The sequence below is a fragment of the Syngnathoides biaculeatus genome, chromosome 3, assembly GCF_019802595.1.
Source record: "Syngnathoides biaculeatus isolate LvHL_M chromosome 3, ASM1980259v1, whole genome shotgun sequence".
NCBI classification, from domain to species: domain Eukaryota; kingdom Metazoa; phylum Chordata; class Actinopteri; order Syngnathiformes; family Syngnathidae; genus Syngnathoides; species Syngnathoides biaculeatus.
In genome coordinates this window covers 31,419,745-31,439,182 of record NC_084642.1, presented here as the reverse complement: position 1 = coordinate 31,439,182, position 19,438 = coordinate 31,419,745, and the positions used below count along the sequence as shown (strand labels likewise).

Below are 19,438 nucleotides of genomic sequence, written 5' to 3'. Positions count from 1 at the left end.
AGAATGTCTTGGAGGTGAAAAGAGTATCAGATCGAGTGATGAGACTAAAATTTGAAATTGAGGGTGTTATGTATAATGTGGTTAGCGGCTATGCACCACAGGTAGGATGTGACCAAGAGTTGAAAGAGAAATTCTGGAAGGAACTAGATGAAGTAGTTCTGAGCATCCCAGACAGCGAGAGAGTTGTGATTGGTGCAGATTGTAATGGACATATTGGTAAAGGAAACAGGGGCGATGAAGAAGTGATGGGTAAGTACGGCATCCAGGAAAGGAACTTTGAAGGGCAGATGGTGGTGGACTTTGCAAAAAGGATGGAGATGGCTGTAGTGAACACTTATTTCCAGAAGAGGGAGGAACATATAGTGACCTACAAGAGCGGAGGTAGAACCACGCAGGTAGATTATATTTTGTGCAGACGATGTAATCTGAAGGAGGTTACTGACTGTAAAGTAGTGGTAGGGGAGAGTGTAGCTCGACAGCATAGGATGGTAGTATGTAGGATGATTCTGGTGGTGGGTAGGAAGATTAAGAAGACAAAGGTAGAGCAGAGAACCATGTGGTGGAAGCTGAAAAAGGAAGAATGTTGTGCAGCCTTCCGGAAAGAGGTGAGACAGGCTCTCGATGGACAACCGAAGCTCCCGGAAGACTGGACGACGACAGCCAAGGTGATCAGAGAGACAGGCAGGAGAGTACTTGGTGTGTCATCTGGTAGGAAAGGGGAGAAGGAGACTTGGTGGTGGAACCCCAAAATACAGGGAGTCATACAAGTTAAGAGATTAGCGAAGAAGAAGTGGGATACTGAGAGGACTGAGGAGAGGCGAAAGGAGTACATCGAGATGCGACGTAGGGCAAAGGTAGAGGTGGCAAAGGCTAAACAAGAGGCATATGAAGACATGTACACCAGGTTGGACACGAAAGAAGGAGAAAAGGATCTCTACAGGTTGGCCAGACAGAGGGATAGAGATGGGAAGGATGTGCAGCAGGTCAGGGTGATTAAGGATAGAGATGGAAATGTGTTGACTGGTGCCGGTAGTGTACTAAATAGATGGAAAGAATACTTTGAGAAGTTGATGAATGAAGAAAATGAGAGAGAAGGAAGAGTTGAAGAGGCAAGAGTGAAGGACCAGGAAGTGGAAATGATTACTAAGGGGGAAGTCAGAAAGGCACTACAAAGGATGAAAACTGGAAAGGCAGTTGGTCCTGATGACATACCGGTAGAGGTATGGAAGCAATTTGGAGAGATGGCTGTGGAGTTTTTGACCAACTTATTCAACAGAATACTAGCGGGCGAAAAGATGCCTGAAGAATGGAGGAAAAGTGTTCTAGTTCCCATTTTTAAGAACAAAGGGGATGTTCAGAGCTGTGGGAACTATAGAGGAATAAAGTTGATGAGCCACACAATGAAGTTATGGGAAAGAGTAGTGGAGGCTAGACTCAGGACAGAAGTAAGTATCTGCGAGCAACAGTATGGTTTCATGCCTAGAAAGAGTACCACAGATGCATTATTTGCCTTGAGGATGCTCGTGGAAAAGTACAGAAAAGGTCAGCAGGAGCTACATTGTGTCTTTGTGGATCTAGAGAAAGCCTATGACAGAGTACCAAGAGAGGAACTGTGGTACTGCATGCGTAAGTCTGGTGTGGCAAAGAAGTATGTTAAAATAGTACAGGACATGTATGATGGCAGCAGAACAATGGTGAGGTGTGCCTTAGGTGTGACAGAGGAATTTAAGGTGGAGGTGGGACTGCATCAGGGATCAGCTCTGAGCCCCTTCCTGTTTGCAGTGGTAATGGATAGGCTGACAGATGAGGTTAGACTGGAATCCCCTTGGACCATGATGTTCGCAGATGATATTGTCATATGCAGTGAAAGCAGGGAGCACGCAGAGGAACGATTGGAAAGATGGAGACATGCACTGGAAAGGAGAGGAATGAAGATTAGCCGAAGTAAAACAGAATATATGTGCGTGAATGAGAAAAGTGGAGGGGGAAGAGTGAGGCTACAGGGAGAAGAGATAGCGAGGGTCGACGACTTCAAATACTTGGGGTCAACAATACAGAGCAATGGAGAGTGTGGTCAGGAAGTGAAGAAACGGGTCCAAGCAGGTTGGAACAGCTGGGGAAAGGTGTCTGGTGTGTTATGTGACAGAAGAGTGTCTGCTAGGATGAAGGGCAAAGTTTACAAAACAGTGGTGAGGCCGGCCATGATGTACGGATTAGAGACAGTGGCACTGAAGAAACAACAGGAATCTGAACTGGAGGTGGCAGAAATGAAGATGTTGAGGTTCTCGCTCGGAGTGACCAGGTTGGATAGGATTAGAAATGATCTCATTAGAGGGACAGCCAAAGCTGGATGTTTTGGAGACAAGATTCGAGAGAGCAGACTTCGATGGTTTGGACATGTTCAGAGGCGAGAGAGTGAGTATATTGGTAGAAGGATGCTGAGGATGGAGCTCCCAGGCAAAAGAGCGAGAGGAAGACCAAAGAGAAGGTTTATGGATGTGGTGAGGGAAGACATGAGGGCAGTTGGGGTTAGAGAGGAAGATGCAGGAGATAGGCTAAGATGGCAAAAGATGACACGCTGTGGCGACCCCTAACGGGACAAGCCGAAAGGAAAAGAAGAAGAAGATCACAGAAATAAATCGTTACAAAAAAAACATACATTGTGATTTCTGTACTTTTCTTTTTAGATTATCTCTCTCACACTGGACATGCACCTAGGATGACAATTTCAGACCCCTGCATGATTTCTAAATGGGAGAACTTGCAATATAGCAGTGTGTTCAAATACTTTTCTACACTGTAATTCGATGTACATATCCATGCGTGAAATAGTTGAGACCTCTCTGTAGAACTCTCTTGGACAAGTCCGATGCATTTGGCAAAAAACTTACCCCAATATTATTGAGAATACGTGATAGAGAATCCAGTTCAAACCTATGTTCAGTCGCCATTTTGGAAGGGGCATGGCAACTGTAGCTAAGGGGGGTCAGAGCTGAAGATCACCAGTCCAAAAGGTCCATTGTTGAAGCTTTGTAGGTGGAATTCTTTTCCATTCTTTCGTGATGTACAGCTTCAGCCGGTCTAGTACCCACGCGTTTTAATTAAGAACCCACACTGTTGTAAGAATGCAGTTTGACATTGCCTTGAAATAAGCAGTGGCATCCATGAAAAAGACATTGCTTGGTTTGGCAGCGTAAGTTTCTCCGAAACCTGTATGTACCTTTTGTCATGCCCCTGGCATCCTCCCCGGGCTGGGCATGGCCAGCCAATTAGTCGGCACACATCTGCACCCTGTTTCGGCTGATTACACCTGGTACTTATAGGACATGGGGGACAACTAGTCCTCCGGCAGATCGTTGATTCTCATGCCTTATTCCTGCACTCCCGTATACCAACCCTCGCCTGTTCCCTGACCATCCAAGTAAGCCTGCCTCTTCTGATACTGCTGCTTTTCCTGACTGACTCGCTGATCATGGACCACGGACCGAATAAAGGCTTTCTGTACACTACCTGCTTGCCTCTGGAGTCGTGCATTTGGGTCTGCCTTCGAGCCCCGTTGATGACAGAACGATCTGGCCAAAACATGGACCCAGCCGACTCTGAGGCCATCCGCCTGGTTGAGCAGGAGGCTGCTCTCCAGGTAACAAATCAACGTCCTGATGAGATCTGTGCCCGGCTGGAGGCGTGGCTAGCATCCCAAGCTAGCGCGTCTGCTACGCCGATGATGGTCACTCCGCCTGTCGCTTCGAGTTCACCCGTTCCGCCTGTTACGGAGCCCACCCGTGCCAGCATAACTCTTCCGATCGGAACATTTCTCAGGCGACTCAGGCAACGTGAAGCCCTTCTTTGTGCAGTGCGACCTCCATTTCGAAGTGCAGGTGTTTGCTTTCCCCACGGACCGCTCCCGGATCCCCTTAGTCATTTCCCACATGACGGGAAGGGCGGAGGCGTGGGCCACAGCAGAATTGAGTCGCAAGTCGGAGATCTGCCGTTCATGGACGACGTTCGTCTGCGCGTTCACCCAAGTATTCCAGTACGCGGCTCCGGAATGCAAGGCGGCGGCCTCACTCATGACAATTCGCCAAGGCCGTTGCCGCGTGTCAGACTATGGTATCGAATTCCGGATCCGGGCTGCCGAGAGCCGGTGGAACGAGGAGGCTCTCCATGACGCCTTCTACCAGGGACTTTCCCCACGGATCCGTGGTCACCTCATTGCCGTGGATCTTCCTCCTTCGCTGGACGCCCTCATTGCACTGGCCCTCAAGGTGGATCAGCGCTTGGCAGTGCAGGGGCAAATGGACAGCATGACCGAGGAGGAGAGGGAGGGGCTCAGCCCGGTCGCTTCCCGGCCGCTCACGATGCTTACTACGTTGGAACCCATGCAAGTGGAGGTGCTTGGCAGCTCAGTGGGGGAGCGCTTACGCCGGTGACGAGAAGGACGTTGTTTCTACTGTGGTCGTCTTGGACACTTAATCGCCCGCTGCCCGGTTCGACCGAGTCAGGGCGGTCGCTTTTGCATCTCACCATAGGAACGGACTCTCACTCATGCCTAGTGACCGCGTTCATTGACTGCGGTTCAGACGCTAACCTAATAAATCCCCGTGTGGTCGAAGCAGTGCGTGTGGCGACCTTCCCCACACAGAGTCTTCGTATTGCTTACGGCGCCAACGGCAAGTTCCTCTGCCGGGTTACACACCGCACACAAACTGACTTTCCGGACACGCACACGGAGCGCATTAGTTTCCACGTTTTTAACTGTAGCAGCAGTGATATAATCCTGGGGAGCCCGTGGCTCAAGAGACACAACCCCCACATTGACAGGGTCACGGGTCAGATAATGGTATGGGGTGAGGACTGTCACAAGCAGTGTCTCGCCTCTCGGGAGGATGGAGGGATTCAAGTTGCTGAACTGAGTAACGCTTCCGAATTAGCCACGGTGCCCTCTTGCTACCATGGTTTAAAAGGAGTTTTTTTCTGAGTCCAAGGCAAAATCTCTGCCGCCGCATCGGCCTTATGACTGTGCTATAGAACTCCTCCCAGGCACCTCAACTCCCAGAATAAACTTTGACAGGACCGGAGAACCAGGCAATGAGGGACTACGTCGAGGAGTCGCTGGAAACCGGACTCATTCGCCCGTTGTCCTCACCAGCCGGTGCAGGGGTTTTTTTTTTTTTTTTTTTCCCCCCCCGGTAAGAAGAAGGATTCCACTTTACGACCCTGCATCGACTACCAATGATTGAATGACATCACGGTCAAGAACAGGTATCCCTTCCCCTTAATCGCTACGGCATTTGAACTCCTCCAAGGAGCCCGTATTTTTACCAAGCTGGACTTGCGCAGCGCATATCATCTGGTGCGGATCCGGGAGGGCGACGAATGGAAGACGGCGTTCAACACTCTCACGGGGCATTACGAGTATCTTGTGATGCCCTTCGGACTGACCAATGCCCCGGCAGTCTTCCAAAACTTCATTAATGACGTGCTTCGGGAGTTCCTGAACAAAAACGTATTTGTATACCTTGACGACATTCTTATCTTTTCAGCAGACCTGACCTCCCATATGCGACAGGTCCAGCGTCTCTTACAGCACCAGCTGTTTGTGAAATGGGAGAAGTGCGAGTTCCACCAAGCATCCATGTCCTTTCTGGGCTTCATCCTGGCAGAAGGGGAGATACGGATGGATCCCGGGAAGATCGACGCAGTGCTTCGGTAGCCCACCTCGTCAGCAGGAGGGACGTGCAGAGGTTCATTGGCTTTGCAAATGTCTACAGACAGTTCATTCGGAACTTCAGCGCCGTGGCCGCTCCTCTGCACGCCCTCACCTCTTTGCACAACGTTTTCGAATGTTCCAGGACCTTCCAGAAGGCCTTCAATAAACTTAAGGCAAGTTTCACCACTGCACCCATCCTCATTATCCCGGATCCAGATCGCCAGTTCGTGGTGGTGGACGCGTCGGACTCGGGAATCTGAGCCATTTTGTCGCAGAGGAGTCCCAAAGACGGAAGGATCCACCTGTGTGTGTTCCTGTCTAGGAAGCTAACGAACTGCTGGCGGACAAGACGGCTATAGAGGAGTGGCGGCACTGGATGGAGGGCTCACAAGTACCGTTCATGGTCCTCACCGACCACAAAAACCGAGAGTACCTGAGGACCGCGAAGTGGTTGAACGCCCGCTAGGCCAGGTGGGCTCTCTTCTTCACCCGCTTCCACTTGACTCTGTCCTTCCGCCCAGGTTCCAAGAACTGCAAGCCGACGCGCTCTCACGGATCCATGAGGGGGAGCGCACGGAGTCAGTAGCGGCTCCTATCCTGCCAGAGGCGTGCTTTGTGTCCAGCTTGACCTGGGCGGTCAAGTCGCGGGTGAAGGAGGCCCTGGGAGAGACACCGCCACCCGCAGATTGTCCTTCTGACCGCCTGTTCATCGTTCCATCACTTCGGGGAGATGTCGTCAATTGGTCCCATTCGAACAAGACGGTCTGCCACCTGGGTATGGCGAAAACTCATTCTGTGGTCGAACAGAGATTCTGGTGGCCCAACCTCAGCAAAGACGTGAAGGAATTCGTCGATGCCTGCCCGGTGTGTGCGGTCAATAAGATGTCCCGTTTACGACCGGTGGGAGAGTTGCGGCCTCTGTCCATCCTTTTCCGCCCGTGGTCACACATCGCGTTGGACTTCGTCACTGTCTGTAGTGGACCGATTCTCCAAGATGGTTCACTTCGTGCCACTTCCGAAGATCCCGTCGGCCAAGCAGACAGCCCGGCTGGTGTTGGATGAGGTCGTCCTCTACCACGGGTTCCCCCGGGACATCGTCTCGGACAGAGGCCCGCAATTCAGCACCCGCTTCTGGAAGGAATTCTGCACCCTCATCGGTGCTTCGGCTAGACTAACTTCGGGCCATCATCTGGAGTCTAACGGCCAAACAGAGAGGGTAAATCAGGAATTAGAGACCGGACTTCGATGCTTGGCATCTAGGGACCAGAGCACGTGGAGCCAGCACCTTAAATGGGTTGAGTATGCCCACAACTCCCTACGCCACGCTTCAACAGGTATGTCTCCACTCCACGTTGTGCACGGCTATCTTCCCTCTGTGTTTCCCTCATTGGCCACAGACTCCGCAGTGCCGTCGGCCCTGGCAGTGGTACGGCGTTGCAAACGGACCTGGGAGGCAGCCCGGAGGACGCTGCTGCGCATGGGCAACATCTATAAGTCCGCAGCGGACCGCAAGAGGAGAGCTGCACCAGAACTCAGGGTGGGGTAGCGAGTGTGGCTCACCACCAAGGACCTCCCGCTGCGGGTGGAATTCCGCAAACTTGCTCCCAGGTTCGTTGGTCAGTTCCCGATCACCAAAAGCATTAACCCGGTCGCCGTATCACTTAGACTACCCAGGTCGATGAGGGTGCACCCTACGTTCCACGTACGCCTGGATCGTCCTTCGCCGCTGGCTCCTCCGCTCAAACCCCCCCGCATTGTGGACGGCGGGCCGGTGTACACAGTGTGCCTGTTGCCGTCTTCCCGCCGCAGAGGAAGGGAGTTCCAGTACCTGGTGGATTGGGAGGGATACGGACCGGAGGAGCACTCTTGGATCCCCTCGCGCTTCATTGAGGACCCCTCCCTCATCGAGGACTTCCACGTGGCCCATCCAGAAACTCCTGGGCCGTTGGGGGAGGGGGGGGGTGTACTGTCATGCCCCTGGCATCCTCCCCAGGCTGGGCGTGGCCAGCCAATTAGTCTGCACCCTGTTTTGCCTGATTACACCCAGTACTTATAGGACACGGGGGACAACTAGTCCTCCGCCAGATCGTTGATTCTCATGCCTCGTTCCCGCACTCCCGTATACCTGACCTACCGTGTACCGACCCTCGCCTGTTCTCTGACCATCCTAGTAAGCCTGCCTCCTCTGATACTGCTGCTTTTCCTGACTGACTCGCTGATCATTGACCACGGACGGAATAAAGGCTTTCTGTACACTACCTGCTTGCCTCTGGAGTCGTGCATTTGGGTCCGCCCTCGAGCCCCATTCATGACACCTTTAACCATTAATGGTGCTTTTATGCGTTACCCATGCCATTGGCACTAACGGAGCCCCATACATCACAGATTCTGGCTTTTGAACTTTGCGTCTATAACAGTCCGGATGGTTCTTTTCCTCTTTGGCCTCCGAGAACACGATGTCTACAATTTCCCAAAACTATTTGAAATGTGGACTGGTCAGACCACAGAACACTTTTTCATTTTGTATCAGTACATCTGAGAAGAGCCCAGGCCCAGAGAAGCTGACAGCAGTTCTGGGTGTTGTTGATCAATGACTTTTTTTGTGCAGAGCAGAGTTCAAGTTGCATTTACGGATGTAGTACCGAACAGTACTTACTGACATTAATTGACTAAAGTGCTCCTGAGCCCATGTGGTGATATCCTTTACACATTGATGTCGGATTTGATTGTGCCACCTGAGGGCTCAAAGGTCACGGGCATTCAATGTTCGTTTTCAGCTTTACCCCCTGACATGCAGAGATTTCTCCAGTCTCCGAACCTTTCGATATTATGGACCGCAGATGAGGAAATCCCTCAATTCCTTGCAATGGATGGATCTGTAGGAATGATTGACAGCTCCCTTTTGACCAACCAGTGACCGTCATTTTCTGAACTCCGCCCATGCTGTCTACAGCTGCGATCTTTTACCCACAAACAAACAGGGCGTGGTTACTTTAATTGACCCCTCCGTGGATATTGCGCAATCCGCGTCACTGACCAATCAGAAGCCAGAGATCTGCATAGACCAAAGCTCGTTTTTGCTCCCGCCATTTTCTCTGGCAACATTGAATGGTCCAGTATAGGTTTAGTTAGTGTTTTATCGCGTATTTGGGTTATCTAACAAAAAATATGGTTAAGAGGTGTAGTCACGGACTTTGTAATAGTGAGGACAGGTATCCTGAAAGGCTAGTTGGTGGAGTTCGATTCGTACCCTTTCCAAAACCGAAGACCCAGTACGAAAAATGCCTTCGATGGATCAAACTTTGTGGAAGACCGCATCATCAACTAAATCCATCTAATATCAACCGGAACGCATATGTTTGCACGAAGGTATGCCCTATATTTGATTTTCAATCCATGTCTCGTATAAATGAATTCGAAGTTCTTCGCTAGCATAACACTGCTGCGTGTGAACGATTGACACACTTATTCTTTGTTGGGCGATATTTAGCGATGATCAGACTGCACAAACGTATTGATTTCTTGCTGGTTCGCGGCCAGAAGCTTAACCAGACGGTGTTTGCACGAAGATATGCCCTAAATTTTATTTTTAATACACGTCTCGTATAAATGAATGAGACGTTCTCCGCTAGCATAACATTGCTACATGTGATATTTTGCCACACTTAATTCTTTGTTGAGCGATATTTAGCGATGATCGGACTGCACAAACGTATTGATTTCTTGCTGGCTCGCGGCTGAAAGTTAACCAGACTGTGTTTGCACGAAGATATGCCCTAAATTTGATTTTTAATACACGTCTCGTATAAATGAATGAGACGTTCTCCGCTAGCATAACATTGCTCCGTGTGAATGATTGAATGTAATCAGAAGCATGGCGTCTCTCTCAGTTAAGAATGTATTGTATTTAGAATCTATAATATATCGTTGATTTGAATGAAATCAGAAGCATAGAGTCTGTCTCAGTTCAGAATGTATTGTATTGTATTTGCCATTTATACTGTTTGTCTTACGTGAGCGCACGTGGCGTGACGTCACTTCAGGAGGCGTGGTTAAGTGCCCTGTACGGAGGGGTCAATTGTGAGTGTATAGTCCCGCTTATATCCGATTCGGAAATACGGTGCTTCGATATGGCTGGGGAATGGAATGGAGACGAGCGCTATCCAGAGAGATTACTGAGAGGATATCTGGTGCTCTTTCCCACCCCAGAGGGTAATTTAGATAAATGCAAACGGCGGATAAAGCCTTGTGGCCGATGTCACAACCATCTGAACGTATCGAATATAAATCAGCACAAAGCAGTCTATTCCAAGGTAATTAAATTCAATCAGTCGGCGTAAAACCTATAGAGGAAGGAGGAAACGCTTCCCAAGCCGGGCGAAACTCAAAGCTTCGTGCAGTACCAGCTCTCAAGCGTTCTTATCCATGATTAAACGCATCACATGAATACAAATATTTTAGGCCTACATTTACGCGTACAGTACGTACGTTCAGACCGATAGAGGACACGCATACTGCCGTAGTTTATGTAAATTATCCACTATGAACGTCGATATCATTTCGAATCGACATGTTTATGTAGCGTAAAAATGCAAACTTAGCCTGCTTTGCATGAACAACCGGCATCAGAAATCATCTAATTCAATGTCCAACATTAGTTATGAGGTGGTCTTTCGCATGGATGGCCAACACATTGCAGAAACTTTAATTGGCGCTACCATTTCTGAAACCTTGACATTATGAATATATTCATGTTGAAAGTAATTCAGGCCTTCCTGTACACTCTGTCAATATTTCTGATACCATGGGCAGAAAGAAAAAAATACTATCGGGAATTCGCTCAAATGAATCGCTCATAATATGCTTTGGCCGCACTGCGTCCACCATTTTGCGGTGGCTTGGGGTGCATAACAACAGTATCTAGGTAGGCGTGGCTTGGGCGCCCTGCCTGGATCTATCCGTTGGACGTTGAAGAACACTGTCCTTATACTATTCAACTATTTTTTCACACACTTGAAAGAGGTGAACATCCCATCTTTGCTTGTGAATGACAGTAATTCAGGGAAGCTTCTCTTATACCCAATCATGGCATCCACCTGTTTTGAATTAGCCAATTCTCCTGTGGGATGATCCAAACAGGTGTTTGATGAGTCATCCTCAACTTGGTCAGTCTTTTTTTGCCACCTAGGCATTTTGGAATGCGTTGCAGCCATAAATTTCCAAGTTAATGATTATTTGTAAAACTGAAGTTTATCATCCTGAACAGTAAATATCTTATCTTTGTAGTGTGTTCAATAAAATATAAGTTGAACAACCATCAATCAAATTTGAAAGCCGCTTATCCTCAGATGGGTCGCAAGAGTGCTGGAGGCTATACCAGTGGGTCGAAAGGCAGCGTACACCCTGAATTGGTCGCCATTCAGTCACAGGGCACATAGAAATCGTCACTGAGTGTGAATCGATCCCAAGCTGAACATGATTTGCCAATTATTGTATGGTTTCTATTTATGTTTAACACAGTGTCCATACATCATTGGAATTGGGTTTGTTGAACTGCATTAATGGCAACTTCTGGGAAATGAGATAACTGCTATAGACCGTTTTTGACCACGTGACTACATCCGGGGCACCTGGCCGTGTTGGATGGGTTCACTCTTCACGCTAATGCTTTTGCATATAGACCGGAGTTACAGATATGTTCGTACGACTGTTAAGTGAGATGCATGATGGCTAAAAAGACTTGGGAAAGTTATCGGTGCTCATTAGATGTTTCAAGAAACCGTTAAGACAAGAAGTGTGCTTTGATCGACAATATCGACCCATATGCCTTGGAGAAACGCAAATGGAGCACAAAACTGTGGGTGTTGGTAACCTATTCAGACATCTTCAACTATCTCCTCTTCTCGACAAGCGATTATACCATGGACCAACTAAAGAATTACAAAGGTCTGGAGGCATACAACCAATTCATCAATGGCTGGGTTCGTCATGCGGCGGTATCCATTGTAAGCAACCTGTCTCCCCACTCTGCTAAGGTTAGTTTACTACACAATGCAATTTAAATATAAACCGCGTGATTATATTCAGCGTTGTGTTAAATTATGTTGATTATCCCAACGAAAGAGGTGTAGAATATTTTTGTTACTGAGAGACAGAGAGAGAGAGAGAAGTTCGACCAGGACAAGTCCCACACCTTTTTCTCCACTTCCACAGCTACATTTTTAACTCAACTCACGGAACAGCTAGCGGTGCGGTAACTCGTTTTTTTAGGGTTTTTTTATTACAATGAAACAGAAAATACAGATTTTGGAGACATGCATTGCATTCACACACAGGTATTGTGCTTGGCTGCTAGATCAGCTCTGCTAATACAAGACAGCCACAGTTGTCGCTGTTTGGTTGATAACTGCTGTTTTCTCGCACCGGTTCTAGATCAGACAGTCAAAAGGAAGACGCTTTACAACGCCCGTTTGAATTTGCCAAACCAAGATGGCGCCCCCGTTCTAAATCAGAAGGTGTACATCAGTCGAAAACAGCTAATACAGCCTCCCCAAGCCCACAAATGAAAATTCAGTGGCACATACAAGTCAGTGTCCAGCCAATACCAAGCCACCAAACAAAAGAATGATTTTTAAATGACTCAACATTACAGTATGAAAGGGCTTCAGTATATCTATTGTACATAATATAGATGTAATATCACTCAATTCCGGAACGTTTGTATGATGAAACAGGATTTGGAGACCAGGCACTTTTCTCATGAGGGATCAGGTACCTTTGAAGCATTTCGGTGGAAAATCATTTTTAAAAACATGACCAACAAAAATGCTGCCTCTTACTTTGGTCTGATTGGATCAAAGGGGGCATCTTCTAGGAGATCATAGATGTAGTTGTTGTACACCTCAACATAAGAGACCAAGATGCTGTAACAACAGTCTTCATCCACATTCTCAGCTTTACACGCCTCTTGTGGACTGATCATGTCTGTAATTTCTGGGTCCGCCTTCTGCCTAAAACAATAGAAAATAAGGAGTTAAATGTTGTATGACTTCTTCGCAACATACCTGGCAAGAAAACAAAATGAAAATAATACACTGTAGATTAGTACCTGCAGAAGGGTGCACTGGGCCCTAAAGGTTGAGCGTCTCGCTTTTGTCTCTCCAGGAGAGCATCTACGTCATTCTGGATGTCAATCCCGTTTTTGTCATCTGGTTTAAAAACCTTAAGAAACAATGGTCTTATTTTTCCCCCACTCATAGAAAAACAACCTTAAATACATTTATAATATTTAATGCCTAAATAGTTTTTCAAGTATTTTTCTGAAAATATTACATCTGTCTCTCCATTTTCTTGACTTAAAAATAGCCTGAATAATTCAGTAGGTAACGTATGTACTGTACAGATTTGATTTAACTCTTACAAATCGTTTGGCTTGCAGGGGGCCAATACTGTTGAAGAGCATGTCAAGAGAACGAGGGAGGAGTCCACCCTCGCCAGGCGAGCCGGTCATAGTGAAAGTCTTACCACTTCCTGTGACACCATAGGTAAACAGCAGACCTGTGGCAGTGGGGGAAAATCACAAGAATACTTTCAGAACTTGGAGGAAGCAAATACCTACTGTATAAAATAATGAGCTGACAGACGCAGGATAAGCTCCTACCATTTTTACATTGAATAAGGTCCTCTACCAGTGGTTTGGCGACCTCCTCAAACAGCTCCCTTTGAGAGGTATTAATACCAAAGACTTTTTTGAAGGAGTACTGCGTCTAAAATAATGAACAAATGTCAACGAACAGTAACTGTCATTTGTATGCAAGCTACAGAATCACAACAGAATTACAATAGAAACAAATATAGATTATATATTTATCATCAATAATATTATTATATATATATTATAAGCTTCTTTCAGCTTGTCCCGTTTGGGGTTACCACAGCGTAACATCTCAGATGACCGCTCATATTTGTTTGGCAAAGTTTTTACGCTGGATGCCCCTCTTGGGGAGCAGAGGTCCCAGTGACATACCAACTCACGAGGAGTAGCTGTCCACAGCCCGATATTTTAATGTGACATTGAACAATCAGTTATTAGATTGGTCAAAAACAAATTTATGGCGGAAGATTATTTTTAGCTGACAAAGCACTATTTTGGTGATCTGAATCAAAAGTAGATTTTTTTTTTATTTAAAATCAGGTCAACTTTTGGATCTACAGCCACATCTTTTTTTTTTTTTTTACATGTATAGTTATTTTCACTATAGAAGTTCAAAGAAACGGAGGTTCAAGTCCTGAATTTTGAACTTTCAAATTTACATTGCTTTTGTCAGTCTACTATTCAATGTACAGAAAGCAAAGTTTGTAACATTTGATTAATAATCTGGTGAACACTTTGCATACAAACAGACCTGAACAAGACAAACAGATGTCATTTTCAGATTCAGCAATTTGGTTCTAAATAAGCTTCTTTCACTTTAAACGTTTTTTTTACTCAGTTATTAACATTTTAACCCATGTCGCCATTGGCCTTTATTTTATGTTTTTAATAAATTATAGGACTAATGGATCTATTTAAAATGTGTACATTTCATGAAATCACTTCTTTAAATCTGTTAACCCTAATGGGCGATGGTGGCGACAATGCAAACCCCATGGACTTTTTGTTTTTATTTGAACTTGAAACAAAGATCCGTGAAAGTAACATTTTCGCTATATTGAAATTTCAGAACGCTACTCTATAAAACATTAGGAGCGATTTAAGTTTTCATTGATTGTAATATGACATGATGTTGAGCCTGGAAATCCTTGCACTTTTTGACAGTTTTAAAATAAACTTTAAAAACTAATGTTGCAAACCTGAATAGCTGTTTAGTAAACATATGCTTAAAAGAATTTAAACAAAGTGTTGGAGTTTGTAGCATACACATTGTTGATTCGAATTTTGTTGTTTTACTGAAATACAATGCTCCAAATACAACATCCACTTAATGTCTCTAGTAACGAAATATTCAGGTAACGGAATGCCTCTTCGGAAAAATATTGTCTCCTTACAAAGGAAAATTCAGGATACGAAAGGCAAATATCGTTGCAGTATTCGTAGCCCCCAAATTCCATTCAAACGTAAACATTCTGTATCTTTGTTTGAGTGGGACTATAGAGCAGCTCTCTCAGTGACTATGGTCATAGCATCTTCCTGGCATTCCATTGGTTAGGAGGGACGTCAACCTTTAACCATGATGTCTTTCGTTTCCCTTCAACACTCGAGCTTCACTGAATCACACGCTGGCGCTTTCACACAAGCTAGCGCAAACTGGTAATGTACAATTTTTTCGCGAGTTTTTTTGTTTGTGGTTTTTTGCAAGTTTATTCATCTTTCTTCACCATGGACCCCAACACACTTTAGTGGAATTAAGTTGTGTACGTCCGAACATTCTTACGTATGTTTTCTCTCAGCTCTCAAACGTTTGCCTCCAACTTTATCCCCCACAATTTCTTTTATTTCTTGCTCACCTTTCCCTCCATACAGTTTCTAAACGTAAATGAAAATAATTTTTATTATTCTTTACATGATGTACTTTGAATGCTTATTTTGGGTGTGATGGGGGTTTAGAACGGATTAGGCTATCTACATGTAAAAAGTGCTTCTATTTACGAAAAATTCACATTACGAAATGACTTCCGGAACAAACTAACTTTGTAAGTAGAGGTATCACTGTATCCGTGATCTTCATCAGCTTCCTAGACTACTAACCATCTGTATCGACCCTTAAAAATAAAAAAAAACATATCCAGAGCTGGCAGTGACTTATTCATGTTCAAGTAAGGAATAAAGCACAAATAAACTGGTCTGTCAAAAACTGGGATGATTAATGAGTTGATCGCACTCGACTAGTCGCGTGCGTCAAATGAGTTTGACCAATGCTAGCCTCTTATGACATGAGTCACTGCGCATGTTCTAGCAAGTTGTCCTCCTATTTACCTTTTGCCTGTTGTATTGCTTGTTGCTTTTGTGTTGTTTTGGTCCCCCACCCTATCCCATGCCTTGATGACGAAGGCAAGTAGCTAGCGAGAACTAATGAGAATTGCAGGACACACTGACAACCAAGCCATCAAACGTATGCCACAGTAATATGCTTTAAATTGGTGCCAAGCGGCATTCAGTCTTATTTTCCTGACGTGGCGCTCCTCACAGCTGGGAAACCCCGTGAGCCTCTGCTTAGCCAGGAGCAGCTGAGCGGCAGCTTTCCAGAGTCCAAACTTGGTGACGAATTGAAACATTTTACAAAATGGGGTGAAAATTAAACCACTAAAACCATTGACACACGCAGAATTAGAGCTTTTAACTTTTATTGGGAGGGCTTGTGATGAATGTGATTTTGTGTCACCAGTGTGGTTAAAATGGGCAAAATTCACATCACCAAATCCTGTTTGAATTAGCCTTTGGTAAAGTGGCAAATGGGCTGCCCAAACACAGCATATCGGTCTCTCTCTACCGCTTACATTAGAATACTAACAGCTGGTTGCTTGATAACGATGCCGCTAGATAACGGATTACATTTTATTAATGACATTTACAGTGAAACTCACACTAGTCAGGTGGAAGTTTTGGTCGAGTTCAATTTGAAGTCCGGGAACTGCAGATATTCTTGACTTGGTTCAAATGAGACACTTCACACATACCTCTTTGTATTCTCCATTCCGGTTGGCTTTAAGCCCATCAGGAGCATGAAGCTGTATAGTTGAGTCGCTGATCATTTCAACACAACATTCCTCATTCTCTCCTCCAACCGGACGTATGCGGCAGTAGACCTACAAATAAAACACCAACACACACACTTAAAGTACTGTATTTTACATCATTTGCCAAAGCTGTTTTGTTTTGGACTTGTGATGACAAGCGGTGACAGTGTGAAAAACACCAATCACAATCTCTATGCTCAAAATACTAAAATACTTTGTCACTATTTAGTACACTCTAAATACATACAGTAAAATAAAAAATATACTGTAGTCCTGTCACAATATTACAATAGACTTTCATTCATTCATCTTCTCTTCTGCTTATCCTCAGTAGGGTAACAGGTGTCCTGGAGGCTATCCCAGCTACCCTCGAACGTGAAGTGGGATACATCCTGAACTTGTCGCCAGCCAATCCCATGGCAATATAGTGTTCAAAATAATTGCAGTCTGATGTGACAAACTTGATTAATCCATCTTTTCAGTATATTTTCTTATTCCTACATGTCAAACAAGTTACCTGTTGGTGCAGTAGATTCTCAGAAAACGAACAAGACCCAGCATTTATGATAAACACACTCTTAAGTCTGTGCAATTGGGCAATTTGTTGAAAGGGGTGTGTTCAAAATATACCAGTGTGGCATTTAATAGGTGAGGTCATCAATTTCTTTGAGGAAAAAAAAAAAACAAAAAACAGGTGCGAATCAGGTGGTCCTTCTTTAACGATGAAGCCAGCATCTTTTGAACATGCATTTCTCCTTGAAACCCTGAGGAAAATGGGTCATTCAATTGATTCAAGGTTTGACTGGAGAGGGGAAACCTCAAGAGGTGCAAAAAATTATAGGTTGTTCAGCTAAACTGATCTTTAATTCCTTCAAATGAAGAGAAAATACAGAAACACATAAAAACACGGAAAAAAAAGACAGTCATCCAAACAGATTGCAGAATAACCAGAACTGTAAAAGCTCAGCCAATTATCAGATCCAGGATGATCAAAAACAGTCTGGGTTTACCTGTAAGTATTGAGACAGTGAGAAGACGTCAGTATGAAGCTATTCTATTCACAAGAATCCCCCGCAAAGTCCCCACGTTAAAAAAAAAAAAAATGTGCAGAAGATACTATAATTTGCCAAAGAACACATCAACTGGCCTAAAGGAGAAGAGGAGGAACATTTTGTGGACTGATGAGAGTAAAATTGTTCTTTTTTGGTCCAGGCACCACAGACAGTTTGTGAGACGACCCCAAATCTCTGAATTCAAGCCACAGTACACAGTGAAGACAGTGAAGTATGGTGGTGCAAGCATTATGATGTTTCTCCTACTATAGTGTTGGGCCGAGTCATCGCATCATGGATCGGTGGGCATATGTCATAATACTTAAATAGGTCATACTGCCTTATGCTGAAGAGGACATCCCCTTGAGATTGCTGTTTCAACAAGACAATGACCCCAAATTTACAATTAACGTGCCAAGTCTTGGTTCCAAATCAACAAAGTTAATGTCATGGATTGGACAGCCCAATCCCCAGACCTTTATTCAATTAATAATGTTTCTGACGCAAAACCAAGAAATGTACATGAATTGGGGAATTTTATTAAGGAATCTTGGAGTGGAATAACAGCCGAAAGGTGCCACAAGTTGGCTGACTCCATGCGACACAGATGTGAACCAGTTGTATATATTAAAAAAAAAAAAAAAGTGGTCATACAACTAAATATTAGTTTAGTGGTTCAAAGGATTGGTAAATTCCCCCCCCCCCACAAAAAGATACTATGTTTTATTTTTTATTGACAGCTGTGGGGAAAATATATCACCCCCCCCAAAAAAAATTGCTATTGTAACAGGCCTAAACATACGCAGTTAATGTCCATTATTTTGGTAATGTATACTGAGATGATAATGATTAGATGTGTTCACTTACGCCGACAGGGTCTCTCTCTGCATGAAATGCCTTTTTTTGGCCAGGCCTGCGAGGAGTCTTGCCTTTCCTGAAAGTAAAACAATAAGTGAAAGACTCTTACTATTAAATTAATCCTACCATTCCTATTGACAATACAATGGAAAAAAATATCACCATAGTTTGGCCAGGGGTGCGACTTATATGTGAAATTATTACATCCATTCATCCATTTTTTGAGTCGCTCATCTGTTATTTTCACACTTACAACAGTAAGAGGGCACTCTAGGCCCGTGTATCTGATGACGGATGGAGAGCACAGCTTCTGGGTGAATCAGCCATGCAACTTTCTGGGAAATCATTGGATGGCTCGACAAAGTATGGTCTTCTGTGACACCAAGACTTGTTTAGAAGTGACACAGAGGATGAATATTTCATTGGATTTTAGTTACCGGACATTTGGAGTGGCACAGATGGTTTTGGTAAACTTCTTGTATGTTATTTATGCTATAGTTATCGGAATAACTCAATGTTAAGTTAACATACCAGACACGTTCTCAGTTGTGTCATGTAACGTAAGCATACAATTCATCCTGTTGTTGCCTCTATTTTTATTTTAAATTGTTAGTCATTTAAATTTTAAATTATGACGGTTCTTGGTGTTGGATTTTATCAAATAAATTTCCTCCCATAATTTGACTTATACATGTTTTTATCTTCTTTTTTCACGGCTGTGTATGGAAGTATTCCTCTGTCTTCCCGATCAACCGAGCAGCAGAGCCGCTCACGACTGTGTATGGAAGTATTCCTCCGTCTTCCCGATCAACTGATACTGCTATTTTTTCATCAAAATGGGATAAATCCGAGAAATCGGAGCTGGGCATGAATGGTGTCCCATGGAATCGAGCCTTTGTTGCGGCACGTAACAAGTCACATCTGCGCCCCTGAAAATTCGTAATTATCGATAAAAATCTTCTCCAAACACTATTAAATGAGAGAGGATTTAACATCACATTGCCAAAATAGAGTACATATTACATGACCTATTGGATACATTATTAATGCAAAGCAGTGGAATTCCCCTGTAAAGATTTCG

The 19,438-nt window shown here is 44.8% G+C and overlaps 1 protein-coding gene across 4 annotated transcripts in view; it reads right to left on the bottom strand.

Annotated features, from left to right (window-relative positions):
* Positions 1-19,438, bottom strand: part of LOC133498481 (kinesin-like protein KIF23) — a 41,620-nt gene that overhangs the window by 20,547 nt on the left and 1,635 nt on the right. For all 4 annotated transcript variants that reach the window (XM_061815372.1, XM_061815375.1, XM_061815374.1 and 1 more), the window contains exons 2-7: positions 18,367-18,433; positions 16,388-16,516; positions 13,371-13,476; positions 13,131-13,267; positions 12,819-12,931; positions 12,550-12,720 (exon numbers count right to left, since the gene is read on the bottom strand). In XM_061815372.1, coding sequence (XP_061671356.1) covers positions 12,550-12,720; positions 12,819-12,931; positions 13,131-13,267; positions 13,371-13,476; positions 16,388-16,516; positions 18,367-18,433 — 723 coding nt within the window. The remainder of the gene's footprint in view (positions 1-12,549; positions 12,721-12,818; positions 12,932-13,130; positions 13,268-13,370; positions 13,477-16,387; positions 16,517-18,366; positions 18,434-19,438) is intronic.